The sequence below is a fragment of the Kogia breviceps genome, chromosome 18 (assembly GCF_026419965.1).
Source record: "Kogia breviceps isolate mKogBre1 chromosome 18, mKogBre1 haplotype 1, whole genome shotgun sequence".
In the NCBI taxonomy this organism is placed as follows: domain Eukaryota; kingdom Metazoa; phylum Chordata; class Mammalia; order Artiodactyla; family Physeteridae; genus Kogia; species Kogia breviceps.
The window spans coordinates 22,654,144-22,680,498 of record NC_081327.1 but is presented as its reverse complement, the minus strand read 5'-3'; the positions used below and the strand labels follow the sequence as shown (position 1 = coordinate 22,680,498).

Genomic DNA, 26,355 nt, shown 5'->3' with positions numbered 1-26,355 from the left:
AGGTCTTGTTCCCCTCATGGCATTACCTAAATATGGAGCGAAATGAGCTACCTTAAAAACACAAACTCAGTGGCTGAAATGTTACAGTGCTCACCCTGACGCAGATCTGACTCAATATGTGATGACAGGGAGGACGGCAACGGCAAGTGTCAGCTGAAGCACACAGAACCATTCTGAAATAACTTGTTGACCTGAAACATTAGCAAATAACAATGCTGACTACAATTAACACTCAGAAATGGAGAAAATATTGTGAATAAGTGAAAATTAAAAATATATGAACTGCGGCGACTGATTTAAGTCAGGTAAAAAAAAATAACTTAGACCTGGGGTGGGGTGGGGGGATTTACCCAGCTACTCTTCACTAGAAAACAGAAGCTAAAATTGAACCAAGGGAAAACCCTTGCTAAAAAAACATTAAAACTGAAACAAATAGAAAAGTTCAGCTCTTTTTGACTCATTATGGACAGAAAGAAAATAAGATGAAAATAAAATAATAAGCTATATGACAGTTGCAATAAAGACAAAGTTTTCAGTTTATATTCTCGTGTGGAGAACAAACGGATGGAGGAAAAAGAGAATATGGTCATCGGCAAGCAGGGAGAGCTGGATATCTGAGATCAGGAAGAAGGACTGAGGAGTATTCCACATAGGCAATGGAGGAAGTTGGGGAATTCCACTTGGGAATCCAAGAATTTAAATAAAGACAATGAATAGAGACGTGGAGACAGCTTATAGGCAAATGGGCCAAAAAAAGTTGCTAATACTTACTTGGTTTTAGTTCCTGTTTTTAGTACTCTGTATTAACTCTTTTAATCCTCAAAACAAGCCAATGCTATAAATACTATTAAACCCCATTTCCCACGTGAGGCGACAGCCTCAGAAAAGTTAAGTAACTTGTTCAAGGTCACATTGTTAATAAATGGCGGAGTCAGGCTACCAGCCCACACACTCTAACTCCACCACAACTTTATGCTGCCTCTTATGAACCACTCAAAATGTGAAAAGGAAGTGGGGGAATTGAAATTATTGAGGCTTTACTGCATTCAAAACTAGACCATCTGCATTCAAAAACAGAGGAGTGAATTTTCCCTAAGGAACTTACAGCCCATTAATGGAGTTCAGACTCACAGCAAAATACCACTCAAGTCCCACATCAGACCTATCTTACAAAAGGCACAAGCCAAGAACAGTGGGAACTCAAATGAGATAGTAATTTTCACCAGGTTGTGGAATCTAGGAAGACTTCACTGAAACAGCAGCATTTTGGACAGGATTTGAGAAAACTGGAAGAGTTAGGTGAAAGGAGCATCATGACTTCACATCAATTAACTCTCCAGGGTTTTCAGGATAAATTTCAACTCCTTGGCATGGCACTCAATGCCCTCCAAACTAGGTCTGGGGGAAAGCCAGGGAGAAGGGATTATCCTAAGTGAGATGCCTATGCTGGAGTCTTTATTACCAGTTCAGGTTCCGAAGGATCAGAACATCTTATTTTTTCTGTCTCCATAAATCGTTAGTGGGTTGAAGGCAGGAACCATGGCTTATTCTTAACACTCCCCTCCACCAGTCCAGGCGTCCATACCTCTTAGCACATGGCAGGTGCATAGCAAACATTTTCTGAAGCAAATCTAAATCATGGGCAACAATCACCAGATGACTGTGCGCCCAACCAGGCTGCCTGATACCATCTAGACCTCTGGTGTTGGCTAATTTTAAAGCTACCAAGAGACCTGAACACATGATCCGGAGGTAACGGTTGGAACTTGTGGATCTAGATGCCACAAACCAATTGTGAACGGACATGAGACAGTTGTGAAAATCTAAACACGGACTAGGAATTAGATGAAGGAATTCATTTCATTAAATGTGGTGATGTGATTATGCCTTAAAAAGTAATCTGTTAGACTTATATATACATAGAGTATTTATAAACTTAATGATTTCCCTTAAAACACTGGAAGTGGGGAGTATGGGGGGAATAGATGAAACAAAGTGGGCAAAATGTAGCTAACCGTTCGGTATAATATACTACTTTTGGTGAATGTCTGAAAATGCCCTAATATAAAACACAACAGCACACACACACCCAGGTGCTGTTTTTCATCGTAAACCCCGAGGGAACCAGATCCAGAGAGTTCACCGGCGGCAGCTCGGATTCTGAGGACTACCTCCGCGAGCCCGGACCGTCTTTCTCTCCCGCCGGACTCGAAGCTGACCGAGGGGGCGGCTGTGGGCCGCATCGGCCTCTTCATCCTTTCAGCACCCCCCTAAACGCCTCTGGAGAGAGCTGGTGTCACGGAAGGTAGCGTGCACACTTAATTATCCCAGTTTCTACGCTGGACTTCACCCAGCGGCCCAGAGCCTCAAAGTAGTAGACCACCTCAACCGCTCCCTCACCACCCGAGACGCGGCCACCATCGCGCCCGAGCGCTCGAGGCGGGCTCCGCGAAGCAACGTCACAGCGCGCCGTGCGTCGGTTCAAAGTTCGGCCCCGCCCCCGCTTCCCCCTCGCTGTCTCGCTCGGCCTGCGCTGCCGCTGCCGCCGCTGCTGCTGTGGGCCCGGCTCCGCTCCGCCTGCTCCGCCGCCTTCCTCCCTGAGCGCTGCCCGGCCGGCCGCCATGGCGAACGTGGCCGACACGAAGCTGTACGACATCCTGGGCGTCCCGCCCGGCGCCAGTGAGAACGAGCTGAAGAAGGTATTGGGGAGCGGGCCGCCCGGGCAGGGTGTGAGGGGCGCGGGCCTGCGCGGCTGGGACTGCCAGGCCGCGCTGCGGGGCGGCCCGCTAGCCGGCGGCGGCGGGCCCAGGCTGGGGGCCGGCGGCGAGACCGGCCCGCCGCGGGCCGCGCACTCCAGCCTCGGCTGACCTTGGGCCGCCGGCTCCGCCCGCCCGCCTACAGATGCAGCAAATAAAACCCACCCCTGCGCAAACACGACGAAAACGCTTCCTTCTTCCCTCCCCTGGCGGGCGCCGGAGGCCGGGCGCTCCCGGGAGGCAGCTGCCTGCCCGGCCCTCCCTGCGCCGAGGTCACCACCCTCGAAAAACAGGTTGGACCGAGACGCCCAGCGCATCCCGGCCCCGGGAGAGGAGCTGACCGCGCCGCGGACGTCGGCGCCCGAGCCGCGTCGGGGCTGGTCTGGGGCCTGGCGGAGGGTCGAGGCCGCCCCCGCCGGGTGCCTGCAGGAACTTAGGGATGTTTCCTGGGAGCCGCGGCCGCGGAGCTTCTCCCCCTCTTCCTCCCTCGCCCATTGACCCGGAGGTGGCGTGGGTCTGTGTCTGGGTGCATTGTTCTGTGGGCAGGTAACCCAAATGTTATGTACTCGTTTCAGGAAAAAGCTGTGGGTCCCAGCCAAACACCTGAGTGTACACTGACAAAAAATAAATAGAAGGCCTCATTGTCGCTGTTTGCATTGCTGCGAATCTTTCATCTCAGGATTTCAAAGCATTTGAGGCATTTGATTAAGCCCCACAGCATCTTCAGGCTTAGAGTATCCGGATTTGTAAGCTTAGAAAAATGAGAATGCTCCTTAGGCAGTGGGACGGGTGCAATTGAGAGTAAAAGCACTTCCTGTTACCTTACCGGAAATGCTATTCTGTGTTACATAATTCAGGTGTCTGTGAATGAACGCTTAAGCGCTTTATATCTCAGCCACCCAAATGTATGCAGCTTCACTAAGACCGAGGTCACTCCAGTTAAGACCCCAATCAATCCACTGTATGAAAATAAACCATGACCTAGGAGGTTGTCTTGGCTTTTTCCTGATGCTACAATTGGAGGAGCCATCGTGAGCCCGGATTCTTACCTTAGCTTAATTTTTTTGTTTTAACATCTTTATTAGAGTATAACTGCTTTACAATGGTGTGTTACTTTCTGCTTTATAACAAAGTGAATCAGTTATACATATATATATGTTCCCATATCTCTTCCCTTAGCTTAATTTTAATATAAGTGTTTTTGCAGGCTGTAGAGCTTAACAGTCATTTCTCTTTAGAGTTTATTGGAATCGTCTTGGTCTGCTTATGGGCCATCAAAGACATTTGACAATAGTGAAAATAGGGGATTTTTCAGTATTGTTTTTCTCTGTGGCTTTGTTTCATTGTTTGTATCTGGCTTTAGTATAACCTATTTTCAAGTATAACTACTGTCTGATTTGTTATTAGTGAGTAAACAGTATTAAGATGGAATATGCCCAATAATGCCAATGAATAAAGGATATTTTGGGAGGTTATAATTTTAGAACATTGCTTCTCAGAAAATTGGATGTTATGTTAGTATTCACAAATCTTTAAACTGGTCTTTATATATAACCTTTTTTCAAATAATCTTTTATTGAAGGCATACAGAAAGTTAGCCAAGGAATACCATCCCGATAAGAATCCAAATGCTGGTGACAAAGTAAGTTATTTGAAACTTTTTTCCCCTGAGATTTCTGTTTTAAATTTAAATCGCCCTTCTTGGGGAAAAAAAGGGAATGTTGTAAGAAAAGTCCATTTATGCCCATAGTGCCAAATTTTTATGTTAAGAGTATTTTGGTTTTATAATGGGAATACTATCATTCTGGGCAGTGGTTGGTGGTAAATAGGACCAGAATCAAACCAAAGGTAACTTGTAACTTTTCTTAGAATTAAATGAATTCTAGATTGCTATAGCTTTTTATTTGTAGTCTTTTATTTGAAAATCCAGTTTTTTTACTTTTTCTTTATAGTTCAAAGAAATAAGTTTTGCATATGAAGTACTATCAAATCCTGAGAAGCGCGAACTATATGACAGATATGGAGAACAAGGTCTTCGGGAAGGTAGCGGCGGAGGTGGTGGCATGGATGATATTTTCTCTCACATTTTTGGTGGGGGATTATTCGGCTTCATGGGCAATCAGAGCAGAAGTCGAAATGGCAGAAGAAGAGGAGAAGACATGATGCATCCACTCAAGTGAATATCTTTTTTCTTTTTTTAAATAAATGCTAAATACGTTTTTTCAAGTAGAAGTACTCAGTAAAAGAGAGAAGAGGCATCAAAAAGTACTCTGTCCATCAGAAAAAAAAAAATCTTCCATTTACCATGCTGTCCTCATTGGGTGACTAAGTTGAATTTAATAACCTGAATGTTGGTATTTTGCTAACAGATCTTAAAGGATGGTTGGTGTTTTTACAGGGTAGGAAGATTGTTTTGGTATATGCTTCTGAGGCTGCTTGTTTTTAAAGTTTCAATAATGAAGATTCTTTTCTTTGAAGTATTTAAACCTCCTGAGTTACTTTTTATTTAAAAACTTGCAAATTGAGTGACCATCTGGCTAGTTTGTTAACATGTTACAGTAACTCGTTATTTTTCCTCAGTGTGAACTCTCCTAAATTGATTTCCAAGCCTGACATTAACCTGCCAACATATGAATGGTGTCTGACCTTGATCTTAAGACTATGAACCCAATATGAAAATAACTGTTTTACTTTGCAGAATTTGTGAGATCTTTTGTCCCGTTAAATTTTCATCGACCAGTAATGGTTATACTAGCAAATGCCAGAGACTGAAGTTCAAGTGTTTATTTGAAATATTTCATAGTATCTAGTTTATACATTTGAGTAGGTGAGAGGAAGTAAAATGTAATTTGTTAAAATTTTCCTATTATTACAACATTTCATTTTGGGTGGCTTTATAATATTCCATTCCATCATTTATTTAATCATTCCCTTTTCTATAGGATGTTACCAGTTTTTTCCTATCATAAATAGTGCTGCTGTGAGTATCTTTGTATACAGCTTTGTCTCTCCTTGGCAGAGAGTCCTGGGCAGGCATCAGTGTTTTGAGGCTGATAAATATAACTAAATTGCCTTGTAGAGGATTGTGCCAATTTAGCCCCACTGGTGGAGAGTGCCAGCTTCACTAGACCATTATCCACAATTTTCCTTCTTTTGCCATGTTTATTGATATGAAGATTTTTCTGGCCTCTTACACAGTGGTGTTGCATACTAATTGCAGTTTAATATGTAAGGAGAAGAAGACCTACCTATCTATCATGTAAATGGCTGGTTAAAGGTTCTTAGGAGGAGGTTAAAGTCTTATGGAACCAAGTGCTTTGGTCTAAGGTCTAGATATGCCGTTGTTTGGAAGTGCTGGTAGTGTTTTGACCATAAGTGTTTTATTATACTGTCTAGAATGTATAAAAGATAACAATTTTGAGAAAGTTTGAATGCCACAAAATAGTATAGGTGCTTTGCAAAGCACATTTAACTTCTTTTGTTCCTCTATTTTAAAGTAAACCTTTACTATTAAAGGAGATTTTAAAACACCATGAGAAGGGTAAAACCAAATTAAATGCATTGCTTGCAAATTATAAATGAATATGTTTGAGAATTTTGATGTATATAGATTTTTTTTTGATGTTTATTTGGAAATGAATGGTCCTGCAGTTTAGATATGCTGTATGAATAAAGACGAGTTGGGTTTTATCAGTTGGGATTTTTAATAGGCTTTTTTTTTTTTTGCGGTACGCAGGCCTCTCACTGCTGTGGCCTCTCCCGTTGCGGGGCACAGGCTCCGGACGTGCAGGCCCAGCTGCTCTGCGGCATGTGGGATCCTCCCGGACTGGGGCACAAACCCGTGTCCCCCACATTGGCAGGCGGACTCTCAGCCACTGTGCCACCAGGGAAGCCCTTAATAGGCTTTTTAACTTGGCCATTTTGGGGTCATAGACCCCTTTGAAATTTTTGTAAAAGTTGCTCAAGTTTTGCTTAAATTCACTGCTCTCTTGGAAACCTATTCTTCTCGTCTGTCACACTCTAGATAAGGCCAATTTTTTTTTAAGACATATGCAATCTAATTGCCTCCCATAAATTGTAATGTAACTTTGTAGCGTTTCTGAATTGTCCTTGAAGGGGACAGAGCCTTATAGTAGAGCCTGGACTCTGGAGCCAGACTGCCTATGTGATCTTGGGCAAGTTAACTTCTCTGTGCCTCAATTTTGTCCTGTAATATGAGGATAATAATTTTACCTTATTTAGAGGGTGGAGGTCTTCCTTGAGGCCAGAAGAAGGTGTGATGTTTTGAGTTTGTGCAGTTATCAGCTTTATCAGGAAATGCAGCACAGTAAATTATTGGCCTGATCCTTTAGGTTCTGGCTTTGAGCAATACATATATTGTTTATAGCCATAAACAATTTGAGCTACAAAATAAAATCTCACTCAGTTGATTTATGTAAGGTGTTCTTGAATTCTTTGTTTAGAAGGTTATAGTGGAATTTGCTATATCAGCTATTGTTTATATCTTGAATTTAAGAGAACTTGGCAAAATTTGAACCTAATTTTTTTCTCTCCAGAGTATCTTTAGAAGATCTGTATAATGGCAAGACAACCAAACTACAACTTAGCAAGAATGTACTCTGTAGCGCATGCAGTGGGTAAGTGTGTTTTCTGGTTATGAAATGAATTTCATCCATTCTTTCAGTGGCACATTGAGTCTATATCAGATAAAAATTGTTCATGACTTCAAACTCACTACCCAACCCAGAACACTTTCTGATACCTCTGAAAGTCTTTTTAAATACCAGTCATTGGGCATTGAAGATGAAGGTGAAAAGCACAATTCCTATTTGTCATGGTCTAGGGGGAAAATTCTAATTTATACTTTTGCTTGCTTTAGCCAAGGTGGAAAGTCTGGAGCTGTTCAGAAGTGTAGTGCTTGTCGGGGTCGAGGTGTACGCATCATGATCAGACAGCTGGCTCCAGGAATGGTACAACAGATGCAGTCTGTGTGTTCTGACTGTAATGGAGAAGGTATGCATGCCAGTGTTTCTTTGCTTTTATGTTGGATGGATTGGGAATGCAGAAGTTGGAGAGTCTTACAGTTTTTCTTTTTCAACATGTGTTTGTATTCATCTTATTAAAGATACAGAGAGTTCTGAAAGAAAAATGTAAAAATAATATTTCCTTATGCATAGGCCCAGTGAACACAGATAAACAGTAAACTTACATTATGTTGAGTGAAATGTTAGTCTTTTTTCATTCCAAAAAGATGGGGCAAAGTTTTTTGTTCCTTTATATTTTAAAAAGTTATATTTGGTAAAAGCGAGAAAGCAAATTGTTTAGTTCTCATTCTGATAAGTGGAGAATTTTACTGTAAGCTTTAGTTAGCTTATGAGGATAGATTATTGCAATTGAAGCACTTTTTACAGAAGTAAATATTTTAGGCTTTGTGGGCGAATGTTTTCTGAAACTGCTATTCACTTCTGCCCTTTTAGCACTTTTATAGCCACAGACAATATGTAAACAAGTGGGCATGATTGTCTTCTAGATAAACATTACTTACAGAAACAAGGGCATGCCCATTTTGGCCTGTGAGCCTTAGTTTGCCAGCTCTTGTTCTAGAGCAGTGCTATCCAAAAGAGTTTTACTGTGATGATGGGAAAGTTCTGTGTATGTAATATCTAGTATAGTAGCCACTAGCCACCTGTGTATGACTGAAGAACTGAACTTTTAATTATTTTTAAATTAAATAGCCACATAGGTTAGTGGCTACCATATTGGGCAGTTCTAGAACATCCTTTTCCAAATTGCTTCTGGAAGAGACAAGATAATTTGGAGAAGCTGCATATCATATTCCCCTCCTGGAGCGTCTCAGGGCATTTTTACCTTATTAAAGTTGCTAACAATTCCCACTCTCAAGAAATCAGAATTGACTGAAATCTTTTCCCATGTGCCATTACCATTTTAAGGAACTGGTGCTTTGCAGAACATACTTTGCAGTGTAGAAGCAGTGTTCCTGAAGTCACTTATACATGTCATCTGAGCATTAAAGTGTGCCACTAATCAGCCATTAGAAATTGATGGCATTTTTTTTCACAGTATACTGTGTACAGCTTTGGTTTTATTTTATTATAGCACTGATCAGATATTTCAGAAGAATACATAGAAGAAAAAAACTGTTAGGGTCATAAAGGATGTTTAAATCTTTATTTGGATTGTCTCTCTCCATTGTTAAATTTAAATGAAACTAAAAGAAAAATTGAAGAAGCAGTTATAGAAGTTCCAGCATCCGACCACCCATTTTGTTTGCTTGATCATTAGGCTTTGTTTTAACTTAGGAAGTAGAATCAGGAGTTAAGAAAATATTGTTTAAGATATTTTATACTGTGGAATAGAGGAGACTAAGTAGCTGGGTCCTTTAGGTAACCTGCAGTAAGATGTGAGTTTTTGTTATTAAGAATGATATTTTAATCAAAAGTTCAGGTAGCAGTTTAAAGATGTTCAGGAAATTTATTTAGTGAATAAAGGCATTATCAAGACCAATCTTACTTAAGAGTGTGTTATAGTACCCTTGCTGGAAGTTTAAATGACCTGTTTTTCCAGGGGAGGTAATTAATGAAAAGGACCGCTGTAAAAAATGTGAAGGGAAGAAGGTGATTAAAGAAGTCAAGATTCTTGAAGTCCACGTAGACAAAGGCATGAAACATGGACAGAGAATTACATTTACTGGGGAAGCAGACCAGGCCCCAGGAGTGGAACCAGGAGACATTGTTCTTTTGCTACAAGAGAAAGAACATGAGGTAATTTCTTTTTTGTTTGTTTTATTTTTGCCTCAGAAGACCAGAAATGGGTCTTGTATGCAAGATATAGGTTAGATAAGTTTGAGTTTCCTGAAGCAACACTGAACATAGATGAAGTTGTTAAGTCCTTAGGCTGCGTTTATAAGAACTGACTTCTTTAGTAGACCAACAAGACAGGTGCTGTCAGAAGCACTGTAGAAGGAGTTGGTCTTGGTCCCAGCTCTGCCATTGACTGGCAGTATAACCTTAAGTAATCCTGTTGTGTCTGTACCCCAGTTTCCTTATTTATGGAAAAAAGGGCATTGGACCAGATAATCTAGGCAGCGTTTTCACAGTTTTCACTGTGAAACTCCTTGGATGGTTGGTGAGGGCTTCACTCCTCAGTACTGCTCTGTTGACTTGTTTTACATATTGGGTATCTATGTGAGCTTTCTTGAAAGAAAAGTTTCTGCAGTTTTAAAAACATTTTATTTTTAAATTTCTTTTCTTTTTTTTTTTTTGGCCGTGCCACGCAGCTTGTGGGATCTTAGTTCCCCAGCCAGGGATTGAACCCAGGCCCAAGGCAGTGAAAGCGCCGAGTCCTAACCACTGGACTGCAAGGGAACACCCTATTTTTAAATTGCTCATTGACTCTGTATTGTATCCGTTAATGTACATGGCAAAATGTACTGAGCTGATGATGTGGCCTGGTATATGTTATTTTGATTATACCATTGTATCTTTATTTTTTAAATGTGCGATGGAGTATATTTTAAGTTGTTTGTTTTTTGATTTGGACCATTTTTAAAGTCTTCATTGAATTTGTTACAATATTGCTTCTGTTTTATGTTTTGGTTTCTTTGGCCACGAGCCATGTGGGATCTTAGCTCCCCACCAGGGATTGAACCCGCAACCCCTGCATTAGAAGGTGAAGTCTTAACCACTGGGCCACCAGGGAAGTCCCCTAAATTCTTGGATATAGAAGCATTTGACAGGATTCTGGCTTTGTACTTGATCACATTGCCATTTTGAGTTCCTTTGGAAGTATTTAGATTACAAGTCAGCCGCCTGTTTTAGTTCACACTAAAATTTTCTCCCATTTGATGATTTCTACAAATAAAGTAAATTTTAAAAATCACTTCAAGAATCCAATAGAGATTAAAGCCATACTGAGATGCAGATTCTGGGAATTTCATTTGATTCATTCCCTCATTAGATTGTGGCTTGCTCTCCTAGACAAGCCTTTCTTAAGGTATACTAGTCAAATTTATTGCCTCAGCAAAGCTGTAAATTGCTATATATCTTGGTCTTTTGTGAATATTGCCAAACCTACTAGTGGCAAGGGTCCCTAGATTGCTTTTTTTTTTTTTTTTTTTTTTTAAAGGAGTAATTTCTAGAATTCTGCCTTAGAGTGTTATGGTTTAAAATATTCTGTAAGTATACTGGGATTTTTAAAAATAGAAATCACTGACTGTGGAGACAAGGGACTTAAGTTCTGGCTCCCATTTACTAGCTTTAGCTTCCCTGGGCTTGGCTTTGCATAGTAAAAAAAAAAAAACGTCGTCCCTCAGATAGTGTAGAATCAAATGAGATAATGAATAAGCTGCTCTTCTTTCTTGGGGCTGTGAGGAGGAGGCATTTGGAAGTAAATCACCTCCAAAATTATTGGCAGCAGTGGAATTGCGTAGAATTTCCAACGGACGGCAGATGTTACTGGTTGTCTAAAGTAGAAAATAGAAGATGATAAAGGGTAGAATGGAAGTTCATCTAGTAAGAGGTCAAAGACTGTTCCTTCTTGGTTTTATTGTGACTGGTAAAGTAAATTTGAGCCCAAAATGAGATTTAGGTATCTTGTTTCATTTATACCACTGAGAATATTCTTAACCTTCTTAAGAAAAATTGATTAGTTTGACTAGTTCATGAACATACTTGTATTTTCTTTGGGGCTTTCTTTTTTGTGGTACACGGGCCTCTCACTGTTGTGGCTTCTCCCGTTGCGGAGCACAGGCTCCGGATGCGCAGGCTCAGCGGCCATGGCTCACGGGCCCAGCCGCTCCGCGGCATGTGGGATCCTCCCGGACCGGGGCACGAACCCGTGTCCCCTGCATCGGCAGGCGGACTCCCAACCACTGCGCCACCAGGGAAGCCCTGGGGCTTTCTTTTTTAAAAAAACTCCCAACACTTCTGCTGAAGGAATTGTGAGGCCATGAGATCAGGGTGGGTACTATAGCTGAAACAGAGTGTAAATCTTCTGATCAAAAAATAATTCAATTTTGAGAGTGCTGTGTGTATGCATGTGTATCATTTTTTAGTACTGGTGTGTATGTATTTTGGTAGCCTTGCTATCATAGTGCATTTGTACAGCAAAGAACCAAGGTGGTGGGTAAGATCTGGTGATGTTAGTCTCTCCTCTATACTCTCTTTTTTTTTTTTCCAGAAATTATTACAGCTTTTATGTGTTTTACTGTCTGGTTCTTGGTAATTTCTCCTCATTAGTCTGGTTTTTCAAAAATTTCCTGACCATTCTTGCCTGTTTGTTCTCTGTTTGAATTTTGGCATCAAATTGTCTAATATAACCACCCTTCCTGCTGGTCCCCTCCCCCCAAAAAAAACCCCTTTGGAATTACTTTAAGTTGAGCTCTCCTATACAAGAACATAGTATCCCTTCATGCTCCCTACTTCTTTTTTTTTTTTTTTTTTTAATTTACTTGGTCGCACTGTGCAGCATGTGGAACTTCCCCAACCAGGGATGGAACCTGTGTCCCCTGCATTGGGAATGCAGAGTGTTAACCACTGGACCACCAGGGAAGTCCACTCCCTACTTCTAATATAGCTTTAACCAAAGGATATTTGGCTAGTGATAGTTTTTGGAACAGTAATGTAATGATATGTTCAGAAACACTTTCTTTCATTTTATGAACTTGCAAAAGCATTGAAAAGTGCTGCGTGAAAGAAACAGTATTGAAATTAATTTTTCCACCCATTGTGAGAAACTGAGTAAACTCTCATAGGAAATATACGTTCAGTGGTTCTCAAACTTTAGCATACATTAGAATCCCCTGGAGGGTTTATTAAAACTACAGATTGCAGGTCCTCACCTTCATAGATTCTGATGCAGTGGTTATGGGATGAGGCCCAAGAATGTGCATTCCTAACCAGTTTCCTGGTGCTGCTGAGGCTGCTGGTCCAGGACCACTGGTCAAGATAATGGTTTGAGATTAACTTTTCTTCGTAGGTAAATTTAGGAGGATAATACTAGGTGACCTTTCACTGCAGTTAATTTTATTTCAGCTTAAATTTCAAAAGTTAACTATAGATATTTGTGAATTCTAATAAGCAAACGTTATAAGTTGGGCATGTGTGAAATTGGATGTATTTTTTGCTACACATTGAATGCTCATTTTTTTAATGTTTATTGAATAACCTTTGCATTACCTAGTCCATAGGCTTATGGTAATAATAAGCCAACTTTAGTATTTGTTTTACATTCACCTAAGCAAGTTTTGAATTTTAGGTGAGGTAAAATTTGTTTGTACTTGTATGAAGCATGGGGTTTGAGCCCCTTTGCTGGCTGAGCATTACTGGTTGAGCTTTTTTAGTTGAACTTGGGCCTTCCCCTTCCCCTGTTAGGATCACGTCTGGAGGAAACTCCAAGTGAACCTGTTCTCCAGAATCCCACTGGGCCTTGTACACCTTTTCACTCAGAGGCAGTGTTTGGAAATGGTCCATAATTGTAAAATATACCTGGTTCTGTTTTTGAAGCTTCAGTCGTACCTCATGAGCCATTGTTTTCCCAATTCCAGTTCTTTCGTGATAGAAGTTTTTAGCTTATTACTTGAGAATAGCTAGGTTTCCTTATATAAATTTAGGAAACCATGGGATGGTGGCAGTTTGGCTTTTGCAGTAAACGGTAGAACTAAGGTTTTGAAATTGATTCAAGGAGCACAGAACAACAGAGTATGCCTCCATAACTTTTTTAAAAAATAAATTTATTTATTTTTGGCTGTGTTGGGTCTTCGTTTCTGTGCGAGGGCTTTTTCTAGTTGCGGCGAGCGGGGGCCACTCTTCATCGCAGTGCGCGGGCCTCTCACTGTTGCGGCCTCTCTTGTTGCTGAGCACAGGCTCCAGACGCGCAGGCTCAGTAGCTGTGGCTCACGGGCCCAGTTGCTCCATGGCATGTTGGATCTTCCCGGACCAAGGCATGAACCTGTGTCCCCTGCATTGGCAGGCAGATTCTCAACCACTGTGCCGCCAGAGAAGCCCCCTCCATAATTTTTTTAAAAGATGTTTCTGGTGTGCTTTATTTGTAGGTGTTCCAGAGAGATGGAAATGATTTGCACATGACATATAAGATAGGACTTGTTGAAGCTCTATGTGGATTTCAGTTCACATTTAAGCACCTTGATGGACGTCAGATTGTGGTGAAATACCCCCCTGGCAAAGTAATTGAGCCAGGTAAATCTTGATTTTCGTCTGATCCAAGATTCTGTGTAATCTTCTACAGTAGGTGACTCAAAAAAATATTATTGAGCACCTTCTTGGGTAAAATTCTTAATACTTTCCCCTTTATTTACTCAAATAATAGGATGTGTCCGTGTAGTTCGAGGTGAAGGAATGCCACAGTATCGTAATCCCTTTGAAAAAGGTGATCTTTACATAAAATTTGATGTGCAGTTTCCTGAAAACAACTGGATCAACCCAGACAAGCTTTCTGTAAGTGTTCTCTAAATTTAGGCAACAGATGAGTTAAAGTTTAATAATAGTTGTGTTTCTGTGTCACCTTCCGTTTGTTTTGGGTGCTAAGATTAGATTACACAATTTATTAATTTCAGTGATTGATGGGCTGTTCTGGTTGTTTTTAAAGTGAGGGGACCTGATGTAAAAGTTTATGGGGCCAAGTAGGGAATAGTGAAGGAGTAAAGCAGACTGTGTGTGAGGTGGTGGTGGGAGGATTGGGGCTCCCTGGAGAGCAGATCTCTCACCTAAAGAGGGCAACCCCCCAGCTTAGCATCTGCTGGTTGTTCATGCAGGAAGGCATGTCTAGTGTGAAATTTTCCAATGTTTAAATGTTAGCAACTAATTCTGTTTTTTGTTTTCTAAGCAATAGATGGGTTGTGCAAAAGATGTCTGCAGATTTGGTCTGTGGGTCATCCATTTGTGATCTCTGGCTTAAAGTGCAAAGACTAACTGTCAGACATATACCTTGGATTGTATCAAAAGGGAACTTGATAGTGGATGAAGATAATCTTCCAGCTAACCTTATTTTTGTTTATTTTAATGAAGGAATTAGAAGACCTTCTGCCATCTAGACCAGAAGTTCCGAACATTATTGGAGACACAGAGGAGGTAGAGCTTCAAGAGTTTGATAGCACTCGGGGCTCAGGAGGTGGTCAGAGGCGTGAGGCCTATAATGATAGCTCTGATGAAGAAAGCAGTAGCCATCATGGACCAGGAGTGCAATGTGCCCATCAGTAAACTGCAAACAAATTGCACAGGTGGATTTTCTTTCCACACTTGCCTGGTTTGTTTTCAGCGATCCAGCTGGTCAACCCAGATGAACTGATGGACATCTGTTGGTCTATGTGTAACTTTTAAAATTGGTATAGTATCTACAGAGTGTATAATTTAAACTAACCACAAAGCTTTACATCTTCATTTCGACTGTTCTGTAGCAGAATAAAGCACTTGAAAGGAAACAAGACTCCCTTTCACACATGGGTTATAAGTTTCAGTCCTGGTATCTGTGCTTGATTTTTATCAGTTTTGTGTAGATTTTATGTTTCATATTTTAACTTCAGATCCCACATTGTAAAGTTTGTGTACAATTTGTCCTGAAGCTTTGTGTTTGGCTGCACCTGCATAAGCTGCTACAAATAGAATAAAGAATTTCATAGCCTGTATCTATCATTTAGATGCATGGAAAAATGGGCTTTGCACACAATGGGTTTGGAGCTGACTGGGAACAATGGAAAAAATAACATTAGCTTAGCTGTGGTTGTAAAGTTTGGGGTTTCTCCCCCTGCCCCTTTTTTTCTTTCTTTCTTTTTTTTCTTTACTTTTTTTTTTTTTTTACCATCTTGTGAAAGGTTTCTGAAACTCAATAATAAAAAGCAGTTGTGTAAATTACTCTTTGTCTCACATTTTTAGAAGGAAGAAATATTTTGAACTGTAAAAATCTATCCTTAAACTGGAGAATGTACCCTTAGTTCTGGTTCTTAAACAGCCGTTAAAAACCCATTGGCCTGAAGCTTATGCCTCAGGCACATGCCCATTTTATAGTTTCAAAAGACAAAAGAAAGTTTGATATGTTGGTAGAAACAGGCTTTATTGGCTTCAATTAATGCTTTGTAGAGTCAAGGGCATCTGAGTTATGTAACTCCTAAGTTATGATCCTGAGCACTGGGGCCAGGTTAACCTGGCCTGTATTTCCTCACCCCACCCACTTTTAAAAAAAATAAGGTAACACCAAATCAGTATTAGAACCATGTCTGCATAGAACCTGTTAAAATGCTCTGTTTTCATTAAATGTTAAGTTAAAAATTCTCTTGTCTCCATTTAGTTGAATATTTGAGATTGGGGGGGAAGCATTGATTACTATTGTTTTATAGAAAAGTGAGACTCTTAGGCTGGTATGAGAAAAATTCAGGTAAAACTACTATGAAAAGGATGTTGTATTGCTCTTCTTTCATCTTCTACTATCTTCTTTTCATTTCCAGAGTAGGTATTTTTAGAACACACTTTAATTTTAGGGAAAAGAGACACATCATTTATAGATTTTACATTTGTAAAAGGACAAATGGGAGAAAGCCCAAAACTAAAAATTTTAAATGTATTATGCCATCCCTGAGCCTAATTGTAGTACTTGTAGTTTATTTCTAGGTCTACTAGAACCTGAATGAAAAAAAAAAAAGGTGTCCTGGCATTAAGGCCTTGAGGTTTAAATTATTGCCCTATCCACTCTACCTCCATTGTAAAAAAACTATTTTACAACCAGCCTGGGCAAGATGCAACAGCATAGTAGTTTTGTATCCAAGGTTACTTCCCCACAACCACTTTAAGTAAGAAATGCAGTGGCAATACAAAGTTTGTAGCCTTTCCAATAAAGGTTTATAAAACAGAGTTGTTCAGTGTAGTCTTTCAATTCTACCCAGGTTTTTGGACTACAGTAGAGAACCATATGGAAGGGGAATAAAACCTCATTAAGGTCTGTTACTTCCCTGAAACTACTGGCTCTACGTTGTAGAGCATCTGTCTAGAGAATAAGCATATATCATCAGTACAAAGAGCCTTTTATAACAGTTTTATTGAAATATTCATATACCATTAAATCTACTTTTTAAGGAAGGTGTGCAGGGAATTCCCTGGCAGTCCAGTGGTTAGGACTTTGCTTCCACTGCTGGGGCCCTGGGTTATATTTGCGGTCTGGGAACTAAGATTCTGCAAGCTGTGCAGCCAAAAAAAAAAAAAGTGTGCAATTCATTGGTTTTTAGTGTATTCACAGTGTTTTGCAACCATCACCACTGATTCCAGCATATTTTCATCACGCCAGAAAAGAAAAATCCATTAGTATTTACTTGCAATCTCTAATCTAGTTTCTAAGTGTTTGCCTATTTCAGATATTTTCTATAAAATGGAATCATAACAGTATGTGGCCGTTTGTGATGTGTTCATTTAGTATGTTTTCAAGCTTCATCCCTGTCATAGCATGTACTGGTATTTCATTTTTATGGCAAAATAATACCCCCTTGTATAGAAATAGCATATGTTTGTTTACTCATCCATCAGTTGGTGGACATTTGAGTTTTTTCCATTTGGAATAATGCTGCTATGCACATTCATGTACAAATTTGTGTGTGGACATGTTTAAAATTCTTTTGGATAGGGCTTCCCTGGTGGTGCAGTGGTTGAGAGTCCGCCTGCCGATGCAGGGGACACGGGTTCGTGCCCCGGTCCAGGAAGGTCCCACATGCCATGGAGCGGCTGGGCCCGTGAGCCTTGGCCGCTGAGCCTGCGCGTCCGGAGCCTGTGCTCTGCAACGGGAGAGGCCACAACAGTGAGAGGCCCGCGTAACGCCCCCCCGGCAAAAAAAAAATCTTTTGGATAAACCTAGGAATGGAATTGCTGGGTCACATGGTAACTGTTAAATCTTTTGAAGAACTGTCAAACTTCCAAAAAGGCTGCACCATGTACAATACAATGTATGAGGGTTTCAATTTTTCCATGTAACTGCTAACATTTGCTGTCTTTTAGTATAGCTATCCTAGTGGGTATGAGGTGGTTTTGATTTGCATTTGCCTACGACTAATGATGTTAAGCATCTTTTCATGTACTTACTGGTCATCTGTGTGTTTTTGGAGAAATGTCTATTTCAGATCCTTTTCCCATACTTTATTCAATAGATTTTCTTACTTTTTCTGTTCTAGGACACCATATTACACTTAGTCATATCGGCATAGGCTCCTCTTGGCTGTAACAGTTCTGATTTTATTTGTTTTTGATTGGTGGCCTAGACAATTTTGAGCAATAGTAGTCAGGTATTTTGTAGAATGAACAATGTAATATTAGTATTAACATATGTAAAAGTTGATTCTGATAGTACTAGTTGCAGGAATGTATCAGTATGATGTTTAAAAGAAAAACCTGTTTTCTCTACTCATAACACTTTTGATACTACCTGGAGTTAGACCCCACAGGTTAAGAGCTCAGTCCCATAAGAATGCCTGGTCTTCAGACACCAATCATAAGTCCCAGATTGTCACCTGTACTTTCGACCAACTGGTTATAAATGCAGGGTACCCACAACCCCCTCCTCGGTTTCAGTAATTTGCTAGAATGGCTCATAGAACTCAGGAACACTTTTCTTATAGATTACCAAGTTATTATAGGAGATGCAACTCAGGAACAACCAAATGGAATAGGGCGTAGTCATTCACCATTGATGATTGAACTCAGTGTCAGCCCCTCTCCCCTTCCCAGAGGTCTAGGTGTGGGACCGAAAGTTCCAACCTTCTTACCATATGGTTGGTTCCCTCTGGTAAGTAGCCCCCGTCATTAATATAAACTCAGGAATAGCTGAAAGGTGCTTGTTACAAATTTAAAGACACACCACTAACCCCTATCAGGAAGTTCCATGGGTTTGGGGAGCTCTCTGTCAAGAACCAGGGATGAAAACCCAATTATTTTTCTTATTCTACCACAGTATCACAGTGTTATTGATATTTCAGTGAAACAGCTGCATATTATAAACTGTCAAGGCACGTGTGTATAAGTTATTTTTAATAGTCTTAATTGCATGAGTGAATCAGTGTGTACTTTGGGAGAAACATGGGATACCTTGCTCCCACCATCTGCCAACTTTTGGCTTAGTTGTTCAATTCCAGTATATACGTATGGTAGTATCAGAATTGTTAACCCACACCCACATGGGAAAAAAAACCTAATCAACTAGAGTACAGTGCTAAGCATAGTTTCTTTTACCTTTAATTTCACAGACTCCATTTCCAAAGTTACTTAGGAAAGTAACCTTTCCCCCCACCCCCTTCCATGAGATTGTTTCATACGTTTGTAATATAGTTAAATTGTGTGATTGCATTCTACATTCTATCCTAGGAACAACCCCACCAACGCCTCCTAAATGATTTTTAAAAATCTGCGTACAGGGAATTCCCTGGTGGTCCAGTGGTTAGGACTCCACGCTTTCACTGCTGAGGGCGCAGGTTCAATCCCTGGTTGGGAAAGTAAAATCCCACAAGCTGTGCAGCGTGGCCAAAAATAAATAAAATCTGCATTCATTGAGGGTCACTCTTTGTGTTGTGAAGTTCAAAATGTCTTGACAAATGCACAGTGTCATGTATTTACTAGTATGTCATACACAATTAAAAAAATCCCCTAGACTTCACCTATTCAACTCCTCTCCCCCTCCTGATTCCATGGCAAGCACTTACTGTTTTGCCTTTTCCAAAATTTCATATAGAGTCATATAGTATGTAGCCTTTTCAGTCTTTCACTTAGTAATATGCACATAAGATGTGTTCATATCTTGGGGACTTCCCTGGTGGTCCAGTGGTTAAGACTTCACCTTCCAATGCAGGGGGTGCAGGTTCAATCCCTGGTTGGGGAGCTAGGATCCCACATGCCTCATGGCCAAAAAGCCAAAACATAAAACAGAAGCAATATTGTAACAAAAATTCAATAAAGACATTAAAAAAATGGTCCAAATAAAAAAAAATCTTAAAAAAAAAGATGCGTTCTTGTCTTTTTGTGGCTTGATAGCTCATTTCTTATTATTGCTGAAAAATATTCCATTGTATGGCTGTACCACAGTTTATCCCTTATCAGATTTATTTATTTATTTGTTTGTTTATTTTTAGCTTTGTCGTGTCTGAGTTGTGGCACGTGGGCTTCTCTCTAGTTGTGGCTCGTGGGCTCAGTAGTTGCGGTGCTCAGGCTTAGTTGCCCCTCAGCATGTGGGATCTTAGTTCCCTGACCAGAGATCGAACCCTAGTCTCCTGCATTGGAAGGGGGATTCTTTTTGTGTGTGTTTGGGGGGGACTCTCACTGTTGTGGCCTCTCCTGTTGTGGAGCACAGGCTCCAGATGCGCAGGCTCAGCGGCCATGGCTCACGGGCCCAGCCGCTCCGCGGCATGTGGGATCTTCCCAGACCGGGGCACGAACCCGCGTCCCCTGCATCGGCAGGTGGACCCTCAACTACTGCGCCACCAGGGAAGCCCCTGGAAGGGGGATTCTTAACCACTGGACCACCAGGGAAGTTCCACCTTATCAGATATTTGATTTGCAAATATTTTTTCCCATTCCATGGGTTGTCTTCACTTTCTTGATAGTGTCCTTTGAAGCACAAAGTGTTTTAAATTTTCATTAAGTCCAATTTATTTCTTTTGTTACTTATATAACATTTTTTTTTTTTTTTTTTTGCGGTATGCGGGCCTCTCACTGTTGTGGCCTCTCCCGTTGCGGAGCACAGGCTCCGGACGCGCAGGCCTAGCGGCCATGGCTCACGGGCTTAGTTACTCCGCGGCATGTGGGATCTTCCCGGACCAGGGCACGAACCCGTGTCTCCTGCATCGGCAGGCGGATTCTCAACCACTGCGCCACCAGGGAAGCCCCTTTATATAACATTTTTAACCAAAGTGTATAACACTGGAAATGACCTTCAGTGTTCATTGTGGTATAGTAGCTGGTTTTTTACATACAGCAGTCATCTGGCTCTGGGAGTACGTAGGGCATTGTAGACCTTACTTGGTTATTGATAATTTACTTGGGAAGCCTACATGAAGTTACTGTTCAACAGTTACATCAATTAAGTCTTGGGTATTTTGTCCCAAGTACTGATTATGCCCACTCATTTTCTTTTTCTTTCTTTCAGTTTTATTGAAATATAATTGACATACAGCACTGTATAAGCTTAAGGTGTGACAGCATAATGATTTGACTTTCATAATCATGAAATGATTATCACAATAAGTTTAGTGAACATCCATCATCTCATATAGATAACAACAGTAAAGAAATAGAAAAAAATACTTTTTGTGTGTGATGGGAACTCTTAGGATTTGCTCTCTAAACTTTTATATAATATATAGCAGTGTTAATGACATTTATTATGTTGTACATTACATCCCTAGTACTTATAACTGGAAGTGTGTGCCTTTTGACTGTCTTCATCCAATCCCCCTTCCCCACACCTCTGCCTCTGGTAACCACAAATCTGATCTCTTTGGCTATGAGTTTTTGAGCTATAATTGACCTACAACTTTATGTTAGTTCCTGGTACACAACATAGTGATTTGATATTTTCATACATTTCAAAATGATCCCTTGATAAATCTAGTTGTCATGTGTCATTATACAAAGATATTATCATATTATTGACTGTATTCCCCACACTGTACATTTCATACCTGTACTCATTTATTTTGTAACTGAAAGTTTGTTACCTCTTAATCTCCCTCACGTATTTCTCTCATCCCCCCATCCCTCGTCCCTTGGCAACCACCTGTATATTCTCTATATCTATGACTCTGTATCTGTTTAGTTATGTTTGTTCATTTGTTTTGTTTTTTAGATTCCACATGTAAGTGGAATCATACACTATTTGTCTTTGTCTGACTTATTTGACTTAGCATAATATCCTCTAGGTCCACCCATGTTGTCGCAAATGGCAAGATTACATTCTTTCTTGTGGCTAATATTCCACTATATATATATATATATATATATATATATATATATATATATATATATATATCCATTCATCTATTGATGGGCACTTGGGTTGCTTCCATATCTTAGCTATTGTAAATAATGTTACAATGAACACAGACATGCATACATCTTTTCAAATTAGTGTTTTCGTTTTGTTTGGGAAAATGAATTGCTGGATCGTACGTATGGTAGTTATAGTTTTATTTTTTTGAGAACTCTTCATACTGTTTTCCACAGTGGCCGCTACACCCACTCATTTTCTTGCTTTTCCTTGCTAACCCATTTACTTATGCCACACTTAGTAAGTTAGATCCATAAACCTAGTCTTCCTTTTCTGGCTTACTAGCTTGGAAGTTTTTATAGTATTTCATTAAGTAAACGCATTTTATATAAATATAAATAGCTGGAGTGCATGTAATCTAATAATAAAGACTCCCGGGAATTCCCTGGCAGTCCAGTGGTTAGGACTCGGTGCTTTCACTGCCAGGGCCCCGGTTGGATCCCCCCCGCAAGCCGAGTGGCTCAGCCAAAATAATAATAATAATATAGACTCCCAAAGTCTTGTGATTAAGTCATCTCCAGTTGCAAGGGATTTGATAAAATTCTGAAGCCCATGTAATCTGGCACAGACTTCTAGAGAATATTGTTAGTATGTTTCTTGTTTTTAATTTCTGAAAGTTCAGTTAAATCTCTAGTCAAAGGGGGCCAAATGAGTCAAGCTAAAGATGCTAGAAGACCTGACTTCTCAGCTATAGGAAGAAAAGGGCCTGAGAAATCTCTTTAGCAGGTATAGGTTGAGAACTTTCAATCAGTGGTGTACTTTAATAGCCTATGTGTGAACAGCTAATCCCCTCTTGTGAGCCACAAATTATTTTTTCTGTTAAGAATGCAGTACATAGCCATTAAAAAATCAAACATTACAGAACTATGTACTTGGAAATATGAGTAATCCACTGCCCCCATCAAATCCCATGCTCATGAGACTATCAATACCAATAGATTGGTCTTCTTCAAGATTTTTTTTAATGCATATAGAATGAAATCTCTCATCTTTGGTCCTCCTCCCACAGGCAACCACTTTAATCAATTTCTTGTGTGTGTAAAAATGGGATACAACTTACTTTATAAGTTTTCTTTGGTCTTATTATTCCTTTGCCATATTTGCATACTAATACATAAAGATCTATGTCTTCTTTTTAGTGATCTCAAAGTTCTATTGTTTGAATGAACCGTTATTCATTCTTCTATTGATAGATATTGGGATCGTTTCCAATTATTTCTTATTACAAACAATGATATGCATACTATCTTCATAAATATGTCTGTGCATTTGTACACAATGCACAGATTACAAAGTTAAGCTTCTAATGCAAGGAACACTGGCACATAGTAGAACCTAAATAAATATTTATTGAGTGAAGGAAGTGACTCTTGATCTTCCCATATGGGCAATTGGTTTCAGCTGGACTCAAGTCTCTGAGGTTCTGGCCTTGCTCAGGCATCTAAAAGGTGGATTCTACAGAGCTCACCAGAAGGGTTGAGCTATTTCCTTGAAGGCATAGCTGATCCTTTGTCCTCAGTGCTCTTGATGACCAGGCTCTCCAAAGAAACCTATCAATATGGATGGCAGTGGCATGACAGGACAACATGGTGATACCCTAGCCCATTCTCCTTTCATCCTGTTGATCCAGGAGTGTCTTATTTAAAGCTCCTTTGGTTCTAAGTCCTCTCTTGTTTGATCCTAGACATCAGTCAGTAGTTAGGTACCCAGAATGATCATCCTAGGAAAGACAAGCAGTGTTGGATATTCCCTGTGTATCCCAACAGTCTAGAGACATCTACTATAGTGGCCCCACTATAGGAATTTATGCTTTGAATGCTTCATTTCTTGCTAACAAAACAAAACAACAAAAAAAGAGAGATTCAACTATTGGCTAGGCTCTTGTCATAGCTGATCCTTCAGAGGTGGGAAAGTTCAAAGACCAAGGATGAAGAAGCAGTGCTCCACTGGCCATCACTCCTTTAGAAACCCTCTGACTCATTTTTAGAATGGCTTTGGCTTCAAAGAGTTTGTCCAGAGTTTCCTTGTCCTTTGTATTTACTCACAGAGGACTATTGACTACATTTTTTCAACACAAGATTCCTTAAACTATTTAATGTTTGATCTACATATAATCTTTAGAATGCCTTTGACAATGGTATACGTTTTTATCTGACCAAGACATTTCAAAGGAAATAATGGTTGATTACATTTCTGCTTATACTGATTAGTATGTATTTTCATCTAAGACATCTTGTGATTGCAATGAACAAAAACATACCAGTCTTAAGAAGCAGTGAGGCACATCTGGAGGAAGAAGAGTCCATAATACATAATACATTGTATTGTTGAAAGTCCAAGAGTCTTGATCCATGGACAATCATGGGTCCAGGGGTCTGTCTGTTAAGAGTTGACACAAAAGAGATCAGCTTATAAAGAAGTAAAACCTCAGCACACAAGCTCCCCAGCATGAACTATTACACTTTTTTAAGGTCCTGAATTTGAACTCCTGATTTAGTAGATCCACAAACAGAAAGCACCTCTCCTTGTTCCGTCCGCATAGACTGGATCCCAGGCTAGTCACCTTATTTCTCTTTGTTTGCTTAAAGAGGCAGACTATGTCAGGAGTATTAGGGGCTTATAAAGGGCATTAAAAAAAAAATTTAGCTACCTTCATTCAATCGCCTCTCTCTGGGTGCTTATACTCTGGTTTTCCTCTAAAGCCAGGGGTCTGCAAACTATAGCCCATGGGTCAAATCACCTACCACCTATTTTTGTAAATAAAGTTTTATTGGAACACAGCCATGCTCATTCTTTTACATATTTTCTATCCTGCTTTTGTGCTACAATAGCAGGGTTGAGCACTTACAACAGACACCATGTGGCCTGTAAAGTCTAAAATATTTACTGTCTTCCCCTTTATAGGTATAATTTGCTTACTTCTGATCTAAGGGACCAGTACCTTCCTCACTCTCAGTTCTTGTGAATTAAAGGCAGTTAAAGTTGGGTTTTCTGTCACTTGGCAACCAACTGAGTCCTTCCTGACACAAGGGTGGCCCAGCCCAAATCACTCTGTCTCCTAGAATGGCCTAAATCACATGCCCAGGGCAATGGCGCTGGCCCATCCCCATCATAGATGGACAGGAAGTATGTTCCTCTGACCAGAACCTGCAATTTGTTTTCTGTCCACAGCATCAAATATTTGAAATTGGGAGTTCCCAGAAGATCCCAGTGCATGGTCCCCATATGATGATGCCTCATTTATATATATATATATATGTTGACAGTGGAAAAAGACGTATATATCTTTGATGAGAGGGCAATAGTGTTGTGGACTAAGAGGCTTAACAGGATGGAAGCTTGCTGTCTTCTTCTGTATCTCAGGGTGTGGACAGTGTCATAACAGCCATCCAACAGCATGGAATGACTGACATGTGCCAGGCTCAGGGCTTAGTGTTTTACATATGTTACATCACACAAACCCCACAACAATGCTGTAAGGTAGAAATTACTATTGCTCCAGTTTATAGTAAAGGAAGCCAAATCTCAGAGATATGAAGAAATTTCAGAAAGGTCACATGACCAATAAGTGATGAAGAGAGGATTCCATTTCAAGTCCAAACTCCAAGGTCCAGGCTCTTTAATACAGTGCTATACAACCAAGTCAGCAAGCCTGTAAAAGCAGCTCCTCTTTCTCCACCCTCTTAGCACAAATCCTGTGTGGGGCGCCCATTGGCCTGGTGTTGGTCATATGCCATCCTTGAACCAATCACTGGGGTCAGGGGCACCAGGCTGGGTCCCATGTCCAACTGTGAGCCTGAGGTGGGGCCATTCTCACCTAAATGACATGACCTGCGCAGTGGCAGTGCTAGCATTTTCATATAGAAGTGTTCGGGACTGGAAGGTGAGAGCATTTTGTGTGTTTGAGAAACATCAATTGTCCACATTTGTGGGAGGGTAGGCAGGGAGAGGCCAGGAGTTGGTGTGTTACCTCCACTCCTGGCTGTTGTGCTCTGTTCTTTGTCATCTTTGACCAGCTGGAATGTTCGGAGGTCATCCCTAGAGGACCCTTTCTGACAAAGGAATGTGTATCTACCAAGGAATAGAGCCTGTGGGACAGCACCTGAATTAGTATCTTGACAACCTCTGAGGCAAGTCAGTTGTTAAATATCTTGGTTTCCTTCCCTGCAACCTGGTGAAAGCGTCTGATCTGGCTCTCAAAGCCAGTCAAAGGGTCAAAATAACCACAAGACAGCCTACAAAATGAGAATGTAGCAGAGACAATCACCTGTAGGCTAAACCTGCCCAGCGGATGTTCACACGTGACTAGAGTCTGGTGTGCACATCCACCCACCCACCCAGAACCCATCCCACCCGCCACTGCACAGAATCTCTACATTGACACAAGTCCATAATGTCTATTTAATCCATTGTTGTCTGTCTTGGTAAGAGTGTTTCAAAGACTGGGGGCTCTGTTAACTGTTCCTGAGTATCAGGCATTCTTTAGGGGCTGTGTGCCCAGGTGTTTTGCACTTTCCTCTCACAAAGCTGAAATATGACACCAGAGATGGGCTCA

At 40.6% G+C, this 26,355-nt stretch overlaps 1 protein-coding gene across 1 annotated transcript; it reads left to right on the top strand.

The window, feature by feature from the left end:
• The first annotated feature begins 2,093 nt into the window (after positions 1-2,093).
• Positions 2,094-16,060, top strand: DNAJA2 (DnaJ heat shock protein family (Hsp40) member A2). The gene is made up of 9 exons (XM_059045671.2): positions 2,094-2,699; positions 4,339-4,398; positions 4,709-4,932; positions 7,313-7,393; positions 7,636-7,769; positions 9,342-9,538; positions 13,828-13,972; positions 14,103-14,230; positions 14,801-16,060. The coding sequence occupies exons 1-9, from the start codon at positions 2,622-2,624 to the stop codon at positions 14,990-14,992; spliced, it is 1,239 nt and encodes a 412-aa protein (XP_058901654.1). The 5' UTR covers positions 2,094-2,621; the 3' UTR covers positions 14,993-16,060.
• The last annotated feature ends 10,295 nt before the right edge of the window (positions 16,061-26,355 follow it).